Source organism: Tiliqua scincoides, chromosome 5, assembly GCF_035046505.1.
Source record: "Tiliqua scincoides isolate rTilSci1 chromosome 5, rTilSci1.hap2, whole genome shotgun sequence".
Taxonomy (NCBI): Eukaryota; Metazoa; Chordata; class Lepidosauria; order Squamata; family Scincidae; genus Tiliqua; species Tiliqua scincoides.
Genome location: NC_089825.1, coordinates 141,472,571 through 141,493,756, shown reverse-complemented (window position 1 = coordinate 141,493,756; position 21,186 = coordinate 141,472,571). Strand labels below are relative to the sequence as shown.

The following is a 21,186-nucleotide window of genomic DNA, read 5'->3' as shown; positions in this document are numbered from 1 at the left end:
GCAAAGGGTAGGATCACTGACCTATCCACCTAACCTGCCAAGCCTTCACTGATTAGGCTGTGTGCAACTTGCCCACACTATACCATAAGCAGAGAGCACACACTTAAGCGCATGAGCACACCCATCATCTCTAACTTCCTTCTCCATCCTCACAGCTCTCTGGTTCCAATGACTGTACCGTTTGCCTCTGGGATCCCCAAACTGGCAAACGACTCCAGGAGTTTCTGGGACACCAGAGTCCGGTCTGTGGTGTCACAAGTGAGGTAAGAGGGCTGATGCTGAGAAGAGGAGACTTTGTTCAGAGAGCTTCATTCTTTCTCCACTTTGGTCCTGAGCTCCTTTTCCTTAAACGAAACACAGCTTCTGGAAAATATATTCTTTTTTGATCGCCACTGGAGTGATGTGGTTATGAGTAAGAAAGACTGAACATTTCTGAGTCAACATGGGTGACAACATGACATCCTGAGGTCTTGTGAATCCCATCACTACTGCAAAATCTGTTGTAAAATCCTAGAGACTTGTACTAGTCCCTCTTCTCTTGATAAACTGGTAGTATGCTTCTTGGCCCCATGGGATGCCTTGCCTTAGCTCCTTCTGATAATCCCAGCCCTTGGGGAAAGCAAAATGGGTTTTCTGCAGAGTAAGCAGAACAATCTTTAATTGCTGCTGGTTAGAGCACAAAAACTGGGCTACTTTGAGGCAGTCCGCATTGAATCCTTGTTAAGCTCATCCTCTGTTTATAAGCATTCATCTCGCCGCTCCATTTCTCCCTCATCTCTCGACTTTCTGGTTCATTTGGCAGAAGAATCATGTGATGTCTGTTGATCGAGATGGGATGCTAGTGGCTTGGGACCTGCAGGGAGTGGAGAAAACTCGGTTTCTGGCTCACCCTGGTCGGGCCAACCACTGCGCAGTCTTCTGCAATCTGCGTAAGATATTTCTTTGCTTTTAAAGTCTGATTTCAGAAAACCTTAAAGAAGGACATGAATTCTGAAGTTCCTGCTCCCAGTACCTGACCCTGCAATACAGTTTAATCCAAACAGTACTTGGTGTGTGATATTTGTATCTAACAGTGATACAATTCTGCTTTCAAACTTGAACAGTAGAATGAATTCTTTAGCTTGCTAGCAAGTAAATGAAGATGTTTCTAGCCATTCTCAGAAGACCCTTGAGCAGGGCTATTGGCAATTGGCATTAGCGAACTTTGACTCCCACTTGCAAGGATACCAGGGTCTTAAAGGTACTTTAAGTGGCTGCCCTGGTTTGGGCTCTTCAATGCTTTGCTTATTCACCTTGCAGGTGAGCTGGGAGCTCTTGCAAAAACATCTCCTAGCAAAACCGATTAGTGGGAAACATTTGTAGTTGTCATCTAAATCAAAGAGCCTCATTTGGAAGTGAACATGAGCTCAGAATTAAGGCAAAAATGAGAAGTCACATTTTTCAGAGTGGGGAGCTGGGGGATTGCCATTAAAATTGGGGTTTTTCCCACTCTAAGCAGTTGTCTGCTTTGCATCCCTTTCCTACCTTCTCCATAATGCCTATTTGTCCATACAAAGGTTTGTCTTACACACACCCTCTTTTTTTTTTTCTCAGAAGAAAAAGGATTTCTGTTGGCTGCAGCTGGCTCTGATGGGACAGTCAACCTTTGGAAACCTTCAGTGGTAAGTGATGGGAGAGGGAGACTGGCAAGTGTTCTTCCGTTATGTGGCCATAATGTAAATGTCATTCACAATTATCTCTCGTTGTTGGGGATGTTTCGAATTTGAATCAGTTTTCTTTTCATGTGTTTTCGCTGCCATTGCCACAACAGAGTCTTGGCTTGCTGCCTGCTCTGTATATTGCTTCAGTCTATGTTCTCATCCACTCCCTTTGAACAACCAGTGGACTGTCCACAGTGTGTGTGCGGGGGGGGGGGGGGAGAGCAGAGAATGAAACGTAACTGTTGATGGAAATCCGTATTCTGAGTGATGTGCTCATTGTTTGTGGCACACTTTGAAAAGATACGCACAACTGTGCTACAGTAATATGGTAGAAATTGTTAGGAGACAGATCAAAGAATCACAAGCGTTTAAGTTTCTCCCATGTTTTGTGTTTATCCTCTATATAGATTTTTTTTTCTAGTGGACTACCACTAGAAAATACAAATCTGCATTTTTTGGGGGGGACTTACTTTAGTTTATTGCTTTTAACCAAAAATTAACTATAGCACGTGTTCTTTCAAAAATACACAACTTTATGTTTAATCACATCAGGTGCGTGCCCACCTGAATAAAAACCCATTTGGGTGCAATCTAATCAAAGCAAGGCACCCGTACATCCCATTGGTTTTGATGGCTCCTGCTTTCAGGTACATGAAAATCTCAGGTAGCTTTGCCTTGACTTGAACTGTATCCTGTACACTTAGTCCAGTTAGATGCCAGCCAAATCTAAGTTGAAGGCTCTACCTCAGGAAGCAGATTTGGGGCAGTGTTTGGCAGTGGCAAGCTGTGGACTAGGGCTGGGTGGAAGAGAGAGGGACATGGCCTTCAAGGACATGGCCTGTTTGGGCATGCTCAGCTTTGCACACAGGTTTCAAATCGCTTTGGAGTTATCTCATCCTTGTAAGGACATACTGCTGCCAACAAATGGATAAATACACATTTTGTTTATCTCTGTGGTATTTCCTCCCCTTTGGAGCTGCTTGTGGTGCTGTCCAAGCTTGACAGAGAGATACCTTTTGCTTCCTGAACCTGCTATACGAAGAGGCGCAGATGCAGCGTGGCTTGTGCTTCTCTCAGTCCCGCCCCCTTTTTTTTGTTCCTTTGCTGGACAGATGGAGCAGCCCCGGATTCTTCTCGGACACTGTGCTGCCATTTGTGGGGCTGCAGTTTCCCCAGCATCCTCCTCCTTCCTGACCATATCGGAAGACAACACGGTCCGGGTGTGGGCTGCCCCCAAGGTGGAGGGTTAGTCATTACAAGCTCTTTTCCTGCCTGAGCGAAGTGAGCCAAGAACTTGGCTGGGGAGGGGGGGGGGGTGGCAAGGGGAGGAGCATCAGACTGGATGGCTTGCTTGTTTTGAATCACAGCAGCATGGAAAGCTGCCATAGGTGCATAGTCTGACCCAGGAAATCGAGACCAGTGCTGTCGGCTGTGACTGGCAGCAGCTCTGCCTGCGATGTTTGGAATGCAAAATATGTGTGGTTAGGAAACCCCATCGACCATGCACCTGACCCACTGGGCTTCGTGCCCTCTTCTTCCAATATGGGCCAAACTCTGATCCTGATCCAGGAAAGCCTCCAGGCTCCATTCTTTTGCCCTTGGCCTAACTCTTTCTTTAGTTACACGCTAGTTATCTTTAGTCACACATTGGTGGTCCCATTCATAGTTTGCTTGTGTCTCTGCTTCTTTCCTAGCAGGTGGTGTCGAGGACCTTCCCCCTCACCACGGTGCCGTCACAGCTTTGGCCTGGTCCCCAGACGGGGAGCTTGCAGTGTCCGGTGGGGAAACAGGGGACTTGATTGTCTGGCGTGCATCCAGGCCCGTGGGAAGAGCAAAGGTATTTTCTGACCAGGGAATGACAGGGAATAAAAGACAAAGGAGCTAAATTCCTTGTTTGTTTCTTTTTGCAAATAACTTATCACCCATAGGTAAGTTGATCTGGAGCATAAGATGACGTTAGTTGCTAAAGTGTCATAGAATGGGTAACTTGATGGAAATTTCTGGATGAGGTTTGAGAGCTGTGGGCAAAGCATGAACATTCATGCTAAGTCAGCGTGGGGTATGAAACAAGGCACATACTTCATCAACAACAGCAAAAAATATAACCCCCCAGATATAAGTGGTGCATAGAATGATGGTGGCAGTGGTGTGTATTAATGGTGGAAAGTGGGCCCAGTGGGGAGAGGAGAATCTAATAGTCAGAAAAGGAACAGCAAGCTGGGAGGAACGTAATCTGAACAGTATGCTTACTGAGTGCTATCCCGAGGGAACCATGGTTGTACTTTCCCCACTTTCCAGGTTGGCTCCTGCTGTGTCAGTGCCTTGGCTTTCACTCTCCCTGGCACAGTCCTTGTGGCGTCCGATAGCATCAGCCTCTGGGACATAACCAACAAAGAGCATGATGGAGCTGTCAGGTAAGACTTCAACAATCCACCCCAGGAGACCTGGTGTTTTCCTCTTTCAGTTAGAGAGCCCAAGAGCCCAGAATCCTGCTCTCATAGGGCTGGAATGTATGACATGCCTTGGCTCTGATACGATAGCTCTGTAGTTAAAAAAAGAGAAGTACTCTGCAGGTGCTCAGAGGAACAATTTCACTGCCTTTATTGAGCAACTGCAGCAAATATGGATTTGGAGAAGGGACAGAACAGATAAGAAACTCTTTTCCAGATAATAAAGGAGCATGTGGAACTCATTACCACAAGGTGTGGTGATGGCCACTGGTTTACAAGCCTCGAAAAGGAGAGGTCTGCTGGTGGCTATTAGCACCCTAAATGAAACATCTGTGTTTACTGGTGTTCTGCATCCTGAGTAGCTGGTAGTGGGTGAAAATGGGAGGCTCATCATCCTCATTGCCTGTGTGTTAGTTTCCCAAAGGCACATAGCTGACCACTGTTGGAAACCGAATGTTGGCCAGATGGCCCTTTGGACTGATCCAACCAGGAGATTCTTTTGCACAGGCAACTCAGCAGAGGACTCTTGGGTCAGTGGCTTGGCCTCCAGGGCTGCTAGTGCTTTCTGGTCTGTCCATTCATTCTTGCACCGCTCCCCTCCCTGGCTCTCCAGTGGCCCATCATTTAGCCCAGAGGGTGTCAAACTTTTCACACAGTGGCCCGAATAGTATTTATGATGCCTGCTGAGGGCCAGACGTGATGTCGTAAAGCAGGTCATGACGAGAAGTTAGCACTTCTTCTCACTTAAGAGAAAATAACACAAATCTTGATCATATTTTCAAGATATGGGAGAGTTCAGCTATCTTGTGGGCTGCCCTTTCAGCAGTGATACCTCAGTACAGCTCAGCAGCAGAAATCAGCTGGTAGTGGGTGCTGGGAGGACTCTGATGGCTGGTTAAAGAGCTTGTGGGGGCTGCATCTGGCCCATGGACGTTATGCTTGACATAGCATGATTTATCCCCACCTCCTGCTTGGCCTCTGCCATTTTAGTAGTACTCTTTGTCTTCTGTTGCTTAGTTTGACTCAGAGAAAACATCTGTTTAAAGAAAAGAAGAATTTGGTTGTCTGTGCGGGGATGCCCTGGCCTTATGGCCCTATTATCCTAGTACTGTCCAATGCAAAGTTTCTGGTACACCAGCCTGGGGTCGAGACAGTCAAGAAGGCCAGGTGAGTAGGGGAGATTTGGCTGGGGGAGGAAGTGAAGGGTATCTGGAAGTGGAGCATGTTTCATGCGACTTCTCCCTTCTCTAGGTTTTCTGGCGTAGCATGGGAGTATCAGGCGTACGCGAGCTTTGACATCTCTGTGTCTGAGGACGGTATCCTTCACGTCTGGAGCTTCATGGACGCCCCTAACATGGTTACGATAGTGAGTTATTGCTGTGGGCACCCCCAAAGTGAGACCCCCTTTGCAGGCCACAGCTGTCTGCAGAGGCAGTGCAGCCCCCATATGGCCAGCTCACTGGTGACTTGAGCAGCCTCCTCCTTAGCTGCCACTTCTCCATCCTGGCCTGGTTTTTCCAGGCTCCATTTTATGTGACTGGTTAGTGTGAAGCCGATCCTGTATTGTGTTGTTGCCTTGTTATGTCAGAATGCCAATGCAAGGGAGGGCACCAGGATGAGGTCTCTTGTTATCTGGTGTGCTCCCCGGGGCATTTGGTGGGCCGCTGTGAGATACAGGAAGCTGGACTAGATGGGCCTATGGCCTGATCCAGTGGGGCTGTTCTTATGTTCTTATGTACATATGAATTGGAACAGGAAGGGAGAAGGTGGTGGTCCTCTCCTACTGACCCTACTGCATGACCTGCCCTTGTTGCTACACTCGCCTGTTGCCTTGCTAGGGCTACATCATCTTTGGTTTGATTTGTTTCTTAGGAAGTGACCGATTCAGGGAAGCTGAAGGCAGTGGAGCAGCTGTCCATGAACTGGGCACCACGAAAGCCCTCTGATTATGTCACTGTTGCCCGACTGGTCGAAAGTAAGGCTGGAGCAACAAGCTTTAAGCTGCTGTAAAAACATATTTCTAGTCCTGGTGGAGACATTTGAAACTATGCAGGCACTACCCGTGCTATACACACACTATGCACAGGCACTACTGGTAGTTATACACACACTGCTGCTGTGAAAACCCATGTTTTGGAATTTTAAACATTCCAAAGTTTAAAATGTTAATTTGATTTCTGTAAACTGCAATATGGTGGGAGAATATAATGCTTAAAGAACTCTGCATAGGACTAGTGTGGGGTGTTTAGCAAGCAGAACCTGGGAATGAGGGTAGCAGACTTTCAGTACAGCTACACTGGCTGAATGGAAAGGGTAGGGGAGAATTAAGCAAAAGCACTAGGATTAGTGTGAGAGTAGAAAATAGCACCTTGCTGAATCACTTCCTTCATTTCTTGCAGACAAGTTCCTGTTAGGTGCGGACTCAGACGGAGCCCTCTGGACTCGACCCAAGCCAAAGGAGGAGGATCCAGTAACGGCTGATGACTGGCAGTGGAGAAAGGTGCGTGTCAGCAAAGGAGAGAAGGTGGGCCCAAGGAAGGGTGCTTGACTTTGGGGTCTGATCCAGTTCCCACCGTGAAACCTCCTGTATTGTTCACTGTTGGAGAAAGCGCATAGGAAGAAGTCTGTGTCTTCAGGAACAAAATCGTCATCAATCCTAACCTGCGTTGGAACCAGCACGCTGGCTGGCCTTGTGCTATATTCAGCGTGGGGTTGGGGCTGGCTGTGGCTCAGCCCGGGGGCAAAGGGAATCGATTCTCCTTACTCCAGGTAATGCAGCAGCAGCCCCAATGGTGCTACTCAGATCTGAACCACCTAAAGAGGTGGCAGGGATCCAAGCAGACTTGCACTGTGCCGGGTTGCTCGGAAGTGGGGTTAGGTGTCAGAACCTGACTCCACCTTCCCGGGCCCAGCCCTCCCTGTCCCAGAACGCCACCATTCCACCCTCATCCTGCCCCCCGTCCCCCGCACCAGCCTGACGTGGCTGGCACGAACTCACTGGTCTGCTGGCATAGTGGCACCAGTTTCAGCCTCCTAAGTCCAGTGCACATCTGCACACCATCCTTCCAACTCTGAGGTGGCGTGAAAGTGCCTCATGGCACTTTTGCGATGCTTCTGAGCCCAGCATAATCTTACGATTGCGTTCTGTGTGTGTTAGAACTGGCCCCAGCTCACATCCGTAGCCAGCATACAGAAAGGGTGTTTTGTTTTGTTGTTGGAGAGAATAAGGAGATTCTCTCCTTATCTGTTGAGAATTCTCTGGTAAAAGGGATTGGACGAAGCAGCCTAATATTGTTTGGTTGATTCTCCACACAGCATAGCAAGCCATCATATAATACTCTTTTCCCCACCTCCCTTATGCCCAGCAGCTTTAACCTTGTTGCCTCTGTTGTGCTCAGATTCATGGTGCCAAAATCACTGCTCTGCACGTCCTGGGAGACAGGATTATAACAGCATCGCATGACCAGGATGTGAAAATCTGGCAGAGGGACACAATGAAGCTGGTGAGTGATTTGAGGGTGGGGTCCTGATTCTTTTGAAGCCTCCTTACCCCCCTCGGTTGGCCCATTCCACAGTCGGCGGTCTCCCCTGCACCTCTCTTGCCCGCACAGGCGGCTGCCTGGTGCCCCCAGCAGGGCCAAGACTTGGCCAAAAGACTACATTCATCCAGCAGACTGCAGAGCTCTCCTGGGAGGGTGGAAAAAAATGCCCCTTCCCCACCTTTCCTCATGTCTTATTAGAAACTTGCCACCTGCGCCTCTCCGCACAATAACAATTTTTAATCTTTTTTCACTGCGGCAAAGCGGAGTCTGTACCTACTTGTCTAGAGGAGTTAAATGATACAATCCAGAATTCACTTTGCTAAGCTCACTGTGATGTGATCTAGGCCCGAATTTCTGTTGAGATTAGTTGGCAGCTCACATGGATAGACTGAGATCAATGCCAACTGTTTGTACCTTATTCTAACCTTGTACTTGCCCTCCCCGCCCAATTCTGCCTTAGACCTTCTTCTGTTCTCTTTAGTTTACCAGAGTCCTATCTTAGCTGTGTACTCTGTTGTCTTCTGTCTTGACTACAGCTGGGCCAGTTCCGCTGCCGGGCCCCAGTCTCCTCTCTCCAGCCTTGCCCGCGTGCCGACTCTTCTCTTCAACTTGTGGTGGGTGACACCCTAGGCAATGTCTACTTCTTGGAGTGGGACTGCCTCTGCGCGTGAGCCGCCTTCTTTGGAGAGAACCCCCGTATCATCTTCCTCAGTGGCTGTGTTTGGGTCTCACTGACCTGCCGCTGTACATGAGCGAGGCAGAACAACACAGCATCTCAAAGGACTCCCTGGTTCAGCTGGAGACTATAATTGTGGCTTGTGGTTGCTTAGTGACCGGAACATTCCCCAAACCAGGCAGCTCCAAGAACTGTGGCTGAGATTCGAGTGAACTCCTTGGCACCCTGGCTGCTCATGTTTCATGAGCAGAGTGTTATAATTCTGAAATGCACACTGGGTTGGTTGCAATCTCTTAGTTTGTTTCCTACAAAGCTGGTGATGGGGGCATGTGAGCCACATTGAGGATGTTGAAGATTGGGATTAAAATACTCTAAGTTACACTGTAAAATAAGAATTTTTATTTGAGGCTTCTTTCCTCTCATCAGCACAGAGAGGTTTGCTGTAGAAATAATCATGTTCTTTGGTAAGGGAGGACACTGAGACCATGGCAGAGGAAAAATTACAGAGACCTGTGGAAAGACCCTGGCCCTACAACAAGCCTCCCTCTTAGCTGCTGAAAACACAGCGTGCACCCTGTTCAGCATTATTCAGGTACCAGCACCTCAGGTCCCGTTTTCATATTTTATTGAAATAGCAAGAATGCCTTCAGTTGCACATTCTGAGCTCAGATCTGCTTCCATGGAGGATGTTGCGGAAATGAGTTTTGTTCTTGGAAGAAGTCTGCTGAAGGAACATAAGCACTGACAGCTAGGACTAAAAGCCCCTCTTGGCTCAAAGGGACCAGAGGCCTTGTTCTTGAGGTCCACCGTCTTTTACCAGAGCTGAGCAAAATTGAAGCGCACTTTGAGGAGGTACCTCATGCGCACCTGGCGAGGGTCGTAGACAACAAATTCATTGTAGTTCAGGGTGTAGCCCTGTGGGTTCACCACCCCAGTTTCCACAGCTGGGCCTAAGGGAACCACAGCCCCATGCCTGGAGTGAAGGAGAGAGACACCACAACAGTCAGAAAAGGGCATTGACCAGGGAAGCATCACCCACAGCCTTTGTGTTTTAAGGAGGGGTTGCAGCCTTGGGGCTGCTTTGCATGCAGAAGGGTGTCGGGTCAGTCCCTGGCAGCACTTCCACCACAAGGCTGGGCAAGACCCCTCCATTTGAACCCTGTTGCAATGCTGCCAGGTGGCACTGACAATGCTGTACTAGTTGGACCACGGCTGCAAGCAGCTTGCAATCTTCCTTGTTTTATACCTCAAGGCAGGGGTTCCCAAAGTGGGTGTTGCAACACCTTAGGACATTGTGGCACACTCATGTGGGATGCTCTGGAGGCCCCTCCTAACTGTTACCCCAGATGCTGCCATCTTGAATCTCATGAAATCTCACAAGGTTTCAGTGTCACCAGGCTGGATCTCGTGAGGTTTTGCAAGCTCCAAGATGGCAGCACCTGGCTGAGCCAGGAAGGAGAGACTGTAGGGGTGTTGTGACCCAGGGAAGTTTAGGAACCACTGTCTCAAGGTGTCATGACTGCCGCTGGTACCACTCACAAATGTAGTATGCATTGTGCGTCTTATGCAACTTTTGCTTCTGCTGCTAATTCGGGATGGTGTTGGTACAGCATCAAAGTTCAATACCGGACCCTGATTATTGGACTCTCTCCCTCAGCCCCCACTGGCTTCTAAGACTTTCTGGCATTGTCTGTCTTTGCTGCCTAAAAGCCTAGAAACGTTTTCAAGCAGGACTCCCCCCCCCTTTCTCTGAGCAAACTTACAGGAGTGTGCTGTTGCCTGGGGAGGGAGCCAGCTTGCCTAGACCTTTGGTGCTGTGTTTGCCGGGTGGCAACTTCCCCGCTTCAGGGTTTGCCTCTAGCAGCTCAATACATTCACCTAGAGCTACCTGCAAGGAGTGCAAGCATCAGTGTTGAGACACACAAGCATGTAACAGCATCACTCTGTTATTCAAAACAGGGCAACCTGAACAAGTGAATGGCCTGTCATTTGGTTTTAGTTCAACTTAAGGTGCAACTGGCTGTGAAGACTGGAGGGACAAAGGTGCTTTCAGGTGGCGGGAGACTAGAGCTAGCGCTGGTGTGGGGCAGGGACCAAAAGGAAGGTTGGGCTCACCTCTGAGAGCAACAGAAGCCCAATGTCTTTCTCACGGGTAGCAAAACAATAATTGGCACTCTTGGAGGACATGTCAGCAAAATAGATCCCTTTTCCAAACTTGGGAAATAGAGAGAGAGAGAGAAATCATATAAGGCAACCCTAGGCTGGAGAGGCAAAGCTACAGTGGATGACAAAGTGGGAGCCTCACCATGTAGCCAGTGACCGGTGCCTCCGGTGGTGCCACACGCAAGCCCTGGCTCAAGATGCCAGCCCAGTTGCCCAAGCGGGATCCATGCCATAGCAGCATCCTGAGAAGGGGAGAAAGCATGAGAGGCACAATTTGAGCAGCAGTCCTGTCTTCCTCTTCCCTGCCTAGTCCACTTACCGATTGGGTAGATCGGAACGGAAGGCAGAGGTGGGAGTGGTGTTCTTGTTCAGCACAAAGGCCTCTAGCAGGGTCATCGTGTAGTCCTGGTGGGTGGGGGCATGTGTGGACAACAGGTAGCTCTCTAGGACCTAGGAAGGAAGAATTGGAAATGGGAACAGAGGGAACCACTGCAGATGGGGGTCTTCTCATTCTCCTCCTCCACGCCTACCTGGAAATCAGGACTGTTCTTTTCTAAGGGTTGGAGCTCACAGCCCAGGCTGCGGTAGCTCCGGTCCAGGGGGTGTTCCAGGTCTGGCTGCTCTGACCGCACCAGCTTGATGGCAATGCAGATCTCACTGAGAGCCTTGGAAAACAAAAGGAAGCCAGGAGAAAGTGAGGGGCTTTGGCTGATGGACACAAATGCGTAACAGAGGGCCAGGTTCCTCCTGAACTGAGATTCATATTTGTTCTTTGCCACACTGGTATTCAAAATGCCTCTGAGGCTGACCACAGGGCTATATGTGAAAGCAAAACACAAGGCTGGGGTTGTGTCCTAGATTCAATCCTAGGATCTTGTGAAACAACAACTTCGCACATATATGGAATATCTCTGCTTGAAATCACAACCCAAACGTAAAGGGAAAGACCTCCTAGATCAGAAAGCAAGCTTGAATTCAGCACCTCTCATTTTAGAAAAGCAACTCCTACCTTTAAGTAGCTGGATCTGCTTCCACATTTAAGTCCTTAAAAAACAGAGCTGTTCTCAATATCTGCCTAAAAACATCAGAGGAGTTCTCCATGAGACAGGGACATCCCAAACTAGCGTGACCCTGGCACTTCACTACCCAGCTAGTTAGGATCCTCCAGGAAGGGTTTTGCTATCTAACCTCTGCCATCCCACTGAGCCATTCTTACCTCCAGCAGCTGTGCCTTCTCCTGTAGCTCCTGCTCAGTGTTTATCAGCGGGGGAGTCCTCAGCCTGCAAAAGGGTGGAGACAGGAAGCGCAGAGACTTATCAAAAGGTGCAGGACTGAGCGAGAGACTAGGGGTGTGGGTGTGTTGAATTCTGCACTAAAAATATGATATATTATTCATTTAGAAAATATGAGGCCATTCCTCTCCCCCCCCCCCCAAAGAGGCAGATTCGAGGTGCACATTACTGACTTGGAAAGCCTGAGGTTGAGACTGCATGGCAGAGTGCTTGGAGAAGCATGAGAACGGAGAGTTGGGCAGGGAAGCACAGTCCATGCCCAAGACTGCTAGAAGTTCCAGGGCTGGGGAGGGGGGTCACTCCAGAACAAGCAGCACCAACCCAAAATCATGGGGAATCCGGGTGTAGAATTCATTGCAGGCTTCCAGCAATGCACGGCCTGTCTGCTTCCTCTTTAGACAGGCCTCCACCTTTTGCAGTGACTGGTAACCAGCACGGATCTGCTCAGCTGTCAACTTTCCTGGCGTGGAGAAGGGAGAGAGAGCTGGTTGGCAAAAGCGCTTTGTTTCTACCTCTTTGAGAGTGTGCTGATGGAAGTTACTTGTGTGGGATTCCTATGGTCTCTCGGTTGCACTGCAATGGATACGGGAAAGAAATGTTGAACTTATTGCAGCAAGTTCTTTCTTCCCAATGGAGGAGGGTATCCTTGGACAGCTAGCTCCTTCCACTTGCTCCATTCAGACAAGGTTATACAAAGGAAGTAGGCCTTAAATCCCTTGGGAATAGCTATCACCCCAGTTTGGGCCAGAAGCTTGTGATGAAAGCAAACATGCTGGTGATTCTCTCACTGTCAACTACAAGACTTTCTTCTTCAAAGAGGGAACAGGCTAACTGGTACCTTAATAGAACAAGCTTAAGCAGGTGAAGTGCTAAGAGTCGCAGCATCCTCTGCAAGTGATAACATACACCTCATTTGGTGGGCACAGAGTCAGCAGTGAAGCCTGTTGAGAAAGGCATTCTTCATGACATATGTCTGCTTGGCTGGGCTGGAGGACTGGATGGGCAACAGTCACAACAGGTAGGGCAGACTCTGTCCCAGAAAGTTTCTGGCAGGAAAGACACCTGGGTCTGCAATGAGGAGGTGACAAGGGTGTTGGTCCCAAAGAGGGTTGCAGTGAGTCGAGCAGTCTTCCTTGCTTGGAGCTGTGGGGCAGCATCACTGGGCAGGGGGGCTTTCGTCTGGGTCCTCTGTCCATTATCTTGACCGTTGCTTTCTTTGGGGGGGGGGAGAGGTTTACAGGAAGAGGTTGGAGAAAAGCTACCCTCTTAATCTCCTCCTGTTTGATAATTCAGAAGCGGAGACCTCTTCGGATGGAGCCTGAAGCAAGCAGCCATGCTGTCTGGGCAAGAGAAGCTTCAGCAGCTTGGTGGCATCCCCCTTCCTGGCTCACTGAAAGAAGGCATAAAGGCCTCAGAGCACCCCATCACAGTGTCTGCCCTTGGAGCAAGACAGACAGAAACTGACCCGGAGTGTAGCAGCTCCTCTCTAGAGACTTGCTACCTGCTTTGCTTGTGCAGCCTGGTCTGATTGGAGCAGGTGGGAGGAGACACTCACCCAAGGATAACTCCTCTGCTACCAGAGAAACCCAGAAGGTTTCCTGCCACAGCTGAGCGGTTACAATGTATGCCCCTCTCTTTCTTAAAGTCCTCCTTTCAGTACGAAGAGGGTTCCCCTTCCCCTACTCACTGTCTTTAGAGTCCTTAAGCAATGACATAAATACAACCAGTAGGGAGCACTGACCTAGAGGGGCCTTCTTGCTGTCGTACTTCATCTCCATCACCATCTCCTCCATGGTGCGAATGTTGCAAATCATCTCTACTAAAGCCTGCACCTGTGAGTCCAACTGTGACACTGGTTTGGGGCCTGAGGTGGTCCTCTGTGGGGAGATTTCCTCTTTATCCTGGCAGAAGGTAGATGAAGCCATTGTGAGGAAGAGAACCAGAGACTACCGCACCTTCTCCCCGTTTTTTCCTGCTCCTAAAGACTCACTGCATCACTGGCTTTGTAGTCCATGTGCAGAAGGTCATATTTGCCAGAAACTTTCTGGAAGTTGCCACGCTTGGCCCATTCATTCTTGGTTTTATCCAGGAACCTAAGAGGGGCAGAAGAAGAAATTACACCACTTCAGGAAGAGGAGGCACTAGATGGAAGTGGGAATTCTCAAAGACTTTCCAACTTGACTCACTTTTTGGTGAAAAGGTCTTTGGCTTTAGCTAAATCTCCGGCACAACTCACAAGTGAGTGCTGACCTGGTTTACCCACTGGGAAAGAAAAAGAGAGAGGGGGAAGCTTCAGAAAAAATTCTTCACTTGAGAGTCTTGGAGAGAAGTCAGTTCCAAGAGCTGGGAAAATGATTTAGGAGGCCCAATGGATGCTTTCTTCAAACACATAATCAGTCCACACAGTTTATATGTGAACTTAAAAACATATAAACCTCTTTTTCTTGCCAGATTAAAAAAAGATCTATACAATTTAGAACTCTGCTTCTGACAGTGGTCGGTCAGACAATTCTGTGAAGCTCACAAGCAAGGCATGAAGGTAATGGCTTTCTTCTGTTGAAAACTTAAGATTGACTGCCTCTGAATTTGGAGGTTCAGTTCTTGGGCATTGTGCTATAAATATACAGGTCCAGCCTATTTATACATGGATTTTTTATACACGGATTTGACTCAACACGAATGGCCACTGCAAATGAGAAGGAAGGTGCTGATCCCTGGAGAAGGGGAAAAGTGCATCCCTTTAAAATCAGTTTAAAAAACTGAACAGTCCTTTAACAACAGTCTCCTTAATGAGAGAGAGAGAGGGCAGCTGGCTGACAATCCATCAATCCTTCTCTCTCCAGGCGACCCCTCCCTTCCCCCTGAGCATGTGAAAGAAAGGTAATCACTTTGCATTGGTGAAGGGAGGGACCGAGTGAAGCAGATGACTGATTGATGGATTGTCTTCTTAATGACTCTTAACTTACATCACAAAGGTCAGCAAGGCTGTTTTTAAATCACTGGAGCAAAGAAACTTTGTTTTTTAAATTGATTTGCTATAGTGCATTTTTTTTGCCATCCAGTGCTTTGGAACAGAACCCTCGCGAATAATGAGGCTCAACCTGTAATATCTTTCTTTTTTTTTTTTTGAAAGTTGCATTTACTGGTGACCATAACTGCATCATTTAGTAAAGAACTCCACTTCCAGTTCAGAGGTCATGACTGCAGCGCAGGTTTAAGCCCTGCCCATTTTAGAAATGAAGGGCTACTCCTGATCCTCTCTTGAAAACATGACCCTCAGTGCCTTTACAATCACCGGGATTCCCATTTCCTTTCTCTGACTCACCACGCCCCCAGCGCATCCAAACGCTGTAGTTCTGTGTCCTGTCATCTTCCAGCAGCTGGATGACATAGTATTTGTTGTTGTTAAACTGAAGGTTCGTCTGGGAGGAACCAAGAGGATGGAGGCACGTTTAAAAAACAAGAAAGAAAGAAGGGATGTGTCAACTTCCTTCTTCTTCCCTTCCAATGGTCACAAAGCCAGTTCCCTCCAGTTACCCACCCACAGGCTCCTAGGAACTAATTCACCCCGGAACGAATTACCCACTCACCTGATTTAACATCACATCATAAACATCTTCTCTTTCACAATAAACATGAGCCTTTTACAGGTGAGGAGCAGAAGAAGGAAGACACAAGGAAGGAAAGATTATTTTCAGAGCAAAATTCCTACATGGGCACACTTCTTTTAACGGCCACAAGCATGAGACATGACTTCCACATTCAGAGCATGCATGACATTGCCAGATGGCCATTTTGCAACATCACAACCATCAAGCTAAAGAAGCATTAAAACCACAATATGTGGCACTTAATGTTTCTTGGTGCCATGGTTCACATGTGAGTCAGGGGATTTGGGGGGATGGTGTGGCCAGCAGCCCACATTTTATTTTATTTTCCATCCCACTTTTCTCCTAGATGGGCCCCAATGTGGCTTGCAGAAGTACATATAAAATATGCATTAAATAACAATACTAGAAACAGCTAAAACAAACAAACAAAATTCATAATGTTAAAAACATAAATGAAAAAAAAATAACCAGCATGAAATAGACAAAATCTGCAATAAACATACCCATAAAAGCCACTGAATATACCAGCACTAAGATGACCAGGATAAAATCAGAAAGCTAACCTAAAAAGAAATGATTTTAGGCCCTGCCAGAAGGCTTCTGAAGAGGGAGCAGATGGCATATCAAAAGGGTGAGAATTCCATAAAGTTGGTGCCATTACTGAGAAGGCCCTAAATGGAATGGAGACAAGCACCCCTAGTTAGTAACTTTTTTTACTAGTTACTAGTACTTTTACTAGTACTAGTTAGTAACTAGTAACTAACTAGTAACCCCTAGTTAGCTTTTGAGAGGAAGGGCTGGGTGGTGAGCCAAACTCTCCACTACTTCAGAAAGTCCCATTTACTACAACCGCTGCCACAGTCCTCCTCACTGCAAATGAGAGGTGAGGGAGTGGCAGGCTTCTTCCTTTCAAGGGCTGCTTTTGACTGAGGGCCATTAGTTGCTGACCTCTAATGTTAAATAATGAGGCTATCATGCCTTGCTTGGGAACCTCCTTGTAGCCCCTGGCTGGCCACTGCAAGTGGCCTCGGCTGGCCACTGCAAGCTAGCCCTGTGTGTTCTAGCTTGACCCCAACATGGTCATTCTTCCATTTCTGTTCAAGTTCTAGTGTTCACGTGAGCAGACATCTTACTTTGCCCAGCTTGGCCGTACATTCTGGATCCACGGGAGCTTTCCCCTTCATGATTAATGTTTTCACAGCCTCTGAAGGGAGACAGAAAGATAGGCTAGAGCAGAACATGTTGATTCCCTAATCTCACCCCCAACAACAGTGGACCAGCAATAGATGCCTCAGGTGATGCTGATGGTCATGTTTCCATTCTACTTCCAATAAATTGCTGTTGAGAAGATGGTCAGGGATTCCAGTTCAGCCTGACCCACCAAGAACCCCTTTCCGTGGCCTTACCTACACCATCTCCCTCTCCCTGTGATGCAGAGGCACTCGCTCTGTTCTGGCCCTTCTTCTTTGTAATGGGTTCTTCGGTGCCGCAGGACTGGTTACTGAGCTGGGATCCTTCACCCTCAGTCTCGGAGGCATCTGAGTGACAGAAAGAGCAGCATGGCAAAGGACTTCCAATTAAGCAGCAGTGTGAGAGGAAGGGAGGCCCTTGGCTGGATCTGCACTGTAGAAAATGTTTCCCTACACTTGGGATTTTCCTGGCACTGACTCATTTTATGGTTCCATTTTACAGCTGCTCCACTCCAGCAACAACCACTATTCAGCACCTCATTCCACACCCTGCAGCTCAGCATTTGGTCTGGTTATCAAACTAGAGGCCTAAATGCTTTTCAGGCTGGAATCAGGTGACTGTGGGTCCCTGGCCAAGAGGCCGAGAGCATGCAGCCACACTGCTGTGGAAGACCTATCCCCTTATCCCCCAGGAGAGCATGCTGTTCTGTTGCTTCCACAGTCCTTCAACCGTCCTCCCTGCTGGGCTATCAAACAGTAGCCAAGAGACTCCATCAGAAATAGCAAAAGGTTCAGGGCGCCGCTTGGTTTTTATAAACATAAACACTGGCATCCGCGTACCAGACTCCCTGCGTTCCATCAGTCGTTCAAACCCGGTCCGGGTGTTGGTCTGCACCATGCGGGTCATGTCCAGTTTATAGCGTGTCCGCCCCACCATCACTTCCACTATGGTCTCCCCATGGCTGTTCCTTGTAGCCTGCAAGGCCAGGCAGGTGTCCACAGGATATGGAAACCAATCGCCATCCTGGTCCCCTTGCCACTGCCAGACAAAATCTGCACCCACACAATGCAAAACAAAGAGCGGGGGGAGGAGACAAGAATAATCAGTAGCAACTTGACATGGTAGAAAATATGAAATGACACCCAGGGTTGGCTCTGTGGGGTCTCTGCAGTGAAAAATAAGCCATGATTATGTCCTCAAGGGGGATTCTTGCTTCTTTCTTGGTCTGCAGGAAAAGAATGGCCCCATGGAACAAAAAAGGAGCGTCCTTTTTTCTTCTATGTCCCCGCAATAAGGTTAAAGCCAGAGCTACAAGGTACCGAATGAATGTCTGGTGTCAATCGTGGATGTTCCTTCTCTAGACAGGAAGGAAGGAATTCACCCATTCTAAACAGCAACACTCTCTCACCTTTGTGGAGTGATGCTGTAGGTAGAGCTACCTGATGTCCCTCACCTAACACAAGCCCTGCTCTCAACTCTCAGACTTCTCCAAGTAGGCCATGAGCCTTGATGTTACCAACCCGATACCTTCTGATAATTGCAACCAGACCGCTGATAGAACTAGTACAACACATCCCAAATATTCTACAACAAAGGCAGAGTTTGTTTACAAATGAAAAACTGAAGTATGCCCCACTGTTGCACTCTTGCAAAACTTACGTTTGAAGGGTGTAAGGGGAAGAATTACCTGCCCCCAAAGAAGCCCACTACATTCTCTTGCTCTCTCTGAGTCACTGTCTTGGGCCAAGAATAGAGCTGAGCTCATGCAGAGATGTAACAGGCAGCCTCCTCTGCAAACTGATAATTCTGCCTGCCTAAGATCTGCTGTGGAAGCAAATTAATAACAGAATCAAACCTGATGTAGATTTAGCCTCCACTGAGGGAGAGCCTGGCCAAAGGAATTAGTCATAGCCCAGGCTGCTCCCTGTTGTTTTGCGAGTTTTCTGCATTGCAAGGATTCTTACTTTCAGAAAGGCACTTCCACAGCTGCTGTCTAGAGTGGCACAGTCCATTCTACACCCTCGCTACTCCTCCACCTCATTCTGCTCCAGGCAAAGGTGGGAACAGTAAATCACACAGAGAGACAACAGGCAGCCTTCCTTGCAGGTGACTCTCTGGTTCCTTGTTACTTAATGAACCAATTCCTTGTGACACATAATTGGAGAATCCCTGCGCATGGCCAGCAAGACCCCTGAAGGTGTTTTGCTCCCAGGTGGCCTTTCTTAGTATCTACAAGAGTCACTCACAGGAGTCCTGATCCTGCACAGCTGCAGCCACACGTGTCTCCTGCCCCGTCTCTTTATCCCGCCGCACCATCTTGAGCAGGTCCACGGAGGTCTCTCCAAGACTGATAGAGCGTTTCCCTACCCTGCATAAGGCACAGAGTCTGCATCATGGAGCCCTGGCCAAAGCCAACATGGCTTGTCCCCCGGGGTCAAAGGGCACACAGACTCACCTGGCTGCTTGGGTCAGGGCTTCGTTCTGCTCGGGCAGGAACTGCAGCCATCCGTCAGTGCTCTCCCACTCCCAGCGCAGTTCCAGCTTGGCCCCAGCTGCACTGGGTTTCCCGTCCTGGGCCTCAGGGGCTTTTCGTTTCCGTCCCATCCCTGAGGCAGTGAGAAAACATGTATTCCTTCACAGTGCATGATCAGAGTTACTTGGAAAACCATAACTGATTATTTTTGCAGCAGTGGCTTCTTGCATTTCTTTGACACACAAACCAAAAAAGTGCAATTCACTGACACTCTGTATTGTATACATGCATGCTATGCAAGTACTGTAAGTAAAATAAGTATACATGCATGTATCACTTAACAACTGTTTGCTTAACGACAGACCACATATATGACAGTGGTCAAAGCACAAGAAAGAAGCTCTTAATGAGGCAACTGCGTCTCCCATAGCCTGCAGCAGAGGGTCTGTTTACACAACAGAGAGGCTCTTAATGCAATGAAGAGGCAATCTATCTCCAGTAGCCTGTGCAGCCAGCTAGTGCCCGGCAGAATGTATCCCGTCATTAAGTGGCACACATCTGCATGTCATACTATATATGTACCATAATGGCAGCAGACTAACAAGGAGTTCACTGCACTTTTAAGAACGATAGATTATAGGTGGAAGAAGCTTTTATGGACTCACTTTATCAGAAAACACAATCCTAGATTTGTTGCAGTCTTTTCTCTATGTGTGTTTGCAGAATTATACATTCACCCCTCATGTAACCACTCCTGCTAACTGGGCAAAGATGCACCTTTTATAAAGCAATGGATTTCTTAGATTTAGTTAGGTCAACACAAAAGCAAATTAGGGCCCAATCCTATGCATGTCTCCTCAGAAGTAAGTCCCATTATAGTCAATGGGGCTTACTTCCAGGTAAGTGTGGATAGGATTGCAGCCTCAATCTATATCTACCCCACCCCTCCATTATTGATCTGAGCTCTGAGAAAGTGTACTGTATTTAGGTTTGTAGCAACAGACATAACTGATGTTATTTTTCCCCCCTTAAATTATAAAAGTGGGATTCCAAAGATCCTGGGGGTCTTTAGAGATAATGCAACACTGAATTCCCCAAGCAAGATCTTAATCCCATCTATCAGCAATAGATTTCTTAAATCGACGGGACTGGGGCTTATGCCCACCTGGAGACCATGCCGCCCTTTGGCCTTTATGCCCACTCTCTCCAACTGACTGTGGCCATGGAGAAGAGTGCAAAATACACTTTGCACATGCTCAGAGGTGCTCTTTCCCAACATGACAGCAAACTGGAACCATTTGATCAGCTCAAATTCCTCCTTGGCCAGTTTAGCCAGTCCTACCCCTAACCAGCATCATCACTGGAAGCACTTTGGAGGAAGGAGGGTAGAATAACAGAGGTAATGAATAAGGATTCTCCAAGATGGAACCTCGGCTTGCAAAAGCTTTTGGCTTGTACCCACTTCTGCTGCTGTGCCCTGATGAGGGGTGGCTCTGACCCTCTGCCTGAGCACTGGGCTCTTCCTCCCAGTCACCCACCCTGTGTGATGCTGTTTAGAGGGGCTTGATTGCACATGGATGGGGAAGAGGGGTGCCCAGAATCAGACACCCCATTCCCCATCCATTGGCATGGAAGCGCCTGCAAACTCCCCTCCAGCAAGCAAAATCCCATTTCTGTGCCACGCAAGAGAGGCTTGGCAGGATTTTGCATCTGCACACAGCTGGCCTCCCTCCTTCCCCAGGGTCCCCGCCCCCCAGCATCTGCACCCTTTGCAACCCACCTGCTCTCCCACTGTTCAGGGCTGCAGCAGTAAACACCCTTTCCGGATTCCCCGCGTGCCCTCCCAGGAACGTTCCAAGGGTCAGACTCCGCGCCCTTCATCTGCATACGCCTAATTTGCATGTTTGTCTCTCGGAAGCCTATCGAAAGCGGGAGGTGGGAACATGCAAATACAGTTTCCTAATTTCACAGCGGTGGAGGGGGGAGCCTTTTGGGCTCATGCAAATTAAGAGCTTTGCATGATGGTCGCTGCTCACATTTTGGATTTTCCTTGGCATTTTCTTAGCACTAGCTTGGCATTGCCCAAGG

At 48.3% G+C, this 21,186-nt stretch overlaps 2 protein-coding genes across 3 annotated transcripts in view; one reads left to right on the top strand and one right to left on the bottom strand.

Annotated features, from left to right (window-relative positions):
- Positions 1-8,747, top strand: part of TEP1 (telomerase associated protein 1) — a 55,279-nt gene extending 46,532 nt beyond the window's left edge. The window contains exons 45-56 of one of the 2 annotated variants that reach the window (XM_066626903.1): positions 156-263; positions 803-929; positions 1,594-1,661; positions 2,813-2,945; positions 3,398-3,537; positions 3,999-4,114; positions 5,168-5,317; positions 5,402-5,516; positions 6,023-6,125; positions 6,550-6,650; positions 7,549-7,653; positions 8,229-8,747. In XM_066626903.1, coding sequence (XP_066483000.1) covers positions 156-263; positions 803-929; positions 1,594-1,661; positions 2,813-2,945; positions 3,398-3,537; positions 3,999-4,114; positions 5,168-5,317; positions 5,402-5,516; positions 6,023-6,125; positions 6,550-6,650; positions 7,549-7,653; positions 8,229-8,363 — 1,401 coding nt within the window. In that variant the 3' untranslated portion in view covers positions 8,364-8,747. Of the gene's footprint in view, positions 1-155; positions 264-802; positions 930-1,593; positions 1,662-2,812; positions 2,946-3,394; positions 3,538-3,998; positions 4,115-5,167; positions 5,318-5,401; positions 5,517-6,022; positions 6,126-6,549; positions 6,651-7,548; positions 7,654-8,228 lie in introns of both variants that reach the window. The other variant, XM_066626902.1, reaches the window with a different exon arrangement.
- On the bottom strand, positions 8,738-20,977 carry PARP2 (poly(ADP-ribose) polymerase 2). The gene is made up of 19 exons (XM_066626904.1): positions 20,879-20,977; positions 19,081-19,231; positions 18,872-18,993; positions 17,465-17,677; positions 16,841-16,972; positions 16,568-16,638; positions 15,414-15,464; positions 15,149-15,245; positions 14,010-14,085; positions 13,814-13,916; positions 13,565-13,724; positions 12,145-12,283; positions 11,748-11,811; positions 11,062-11,196; positions 10,851-10,981; positions 10,674-10,773; positions 10,484-10,582; positions 10,132-10,256; positions 8,738-9,341 (listed from the first exon to the last, which is right to left on the bottom strand). Exons 2-19 carry the CDS (start codon positions 19,227-19,229, stop codon positions 9,182-9,184), a joined length of 2,127 nt encoding a protein of 708 aa, XP_066483001.1. The 5' UTR covers positions 19,230-19,231; positions 20,879-20,977; the 3' UTR covers positions 8,738-9,181.
- Positions 20,978-21,186: the final 209 nt, after the last annotated feature.

Excerpts from the sequence above, each read along its gene's own strand:
- PARP2 (XM_066626904.1), bottom strand. The coding sequence starts at position 19,229 with ATGGGACGGAAACGAAAAGCCCCTGAGGCCCAGGACGGGAAACCCAGT. Across the intron at positions 17,678-18,871 it reads TGTGCAGGATCAGGACTCCT|ATTTTGTCTGGCAGTGGCAA; the intron begins GTGAGTGACTCT and ends GTGTGGGTGCAG. Across the intron at positions 15,465-16,567 it reads GTACGGCCAAGCTGGGCAAA|GCTCATGTTTATTGTGAAAG; the intron begins GTAAGATGTCTG and ends CACCTGTAAAAG.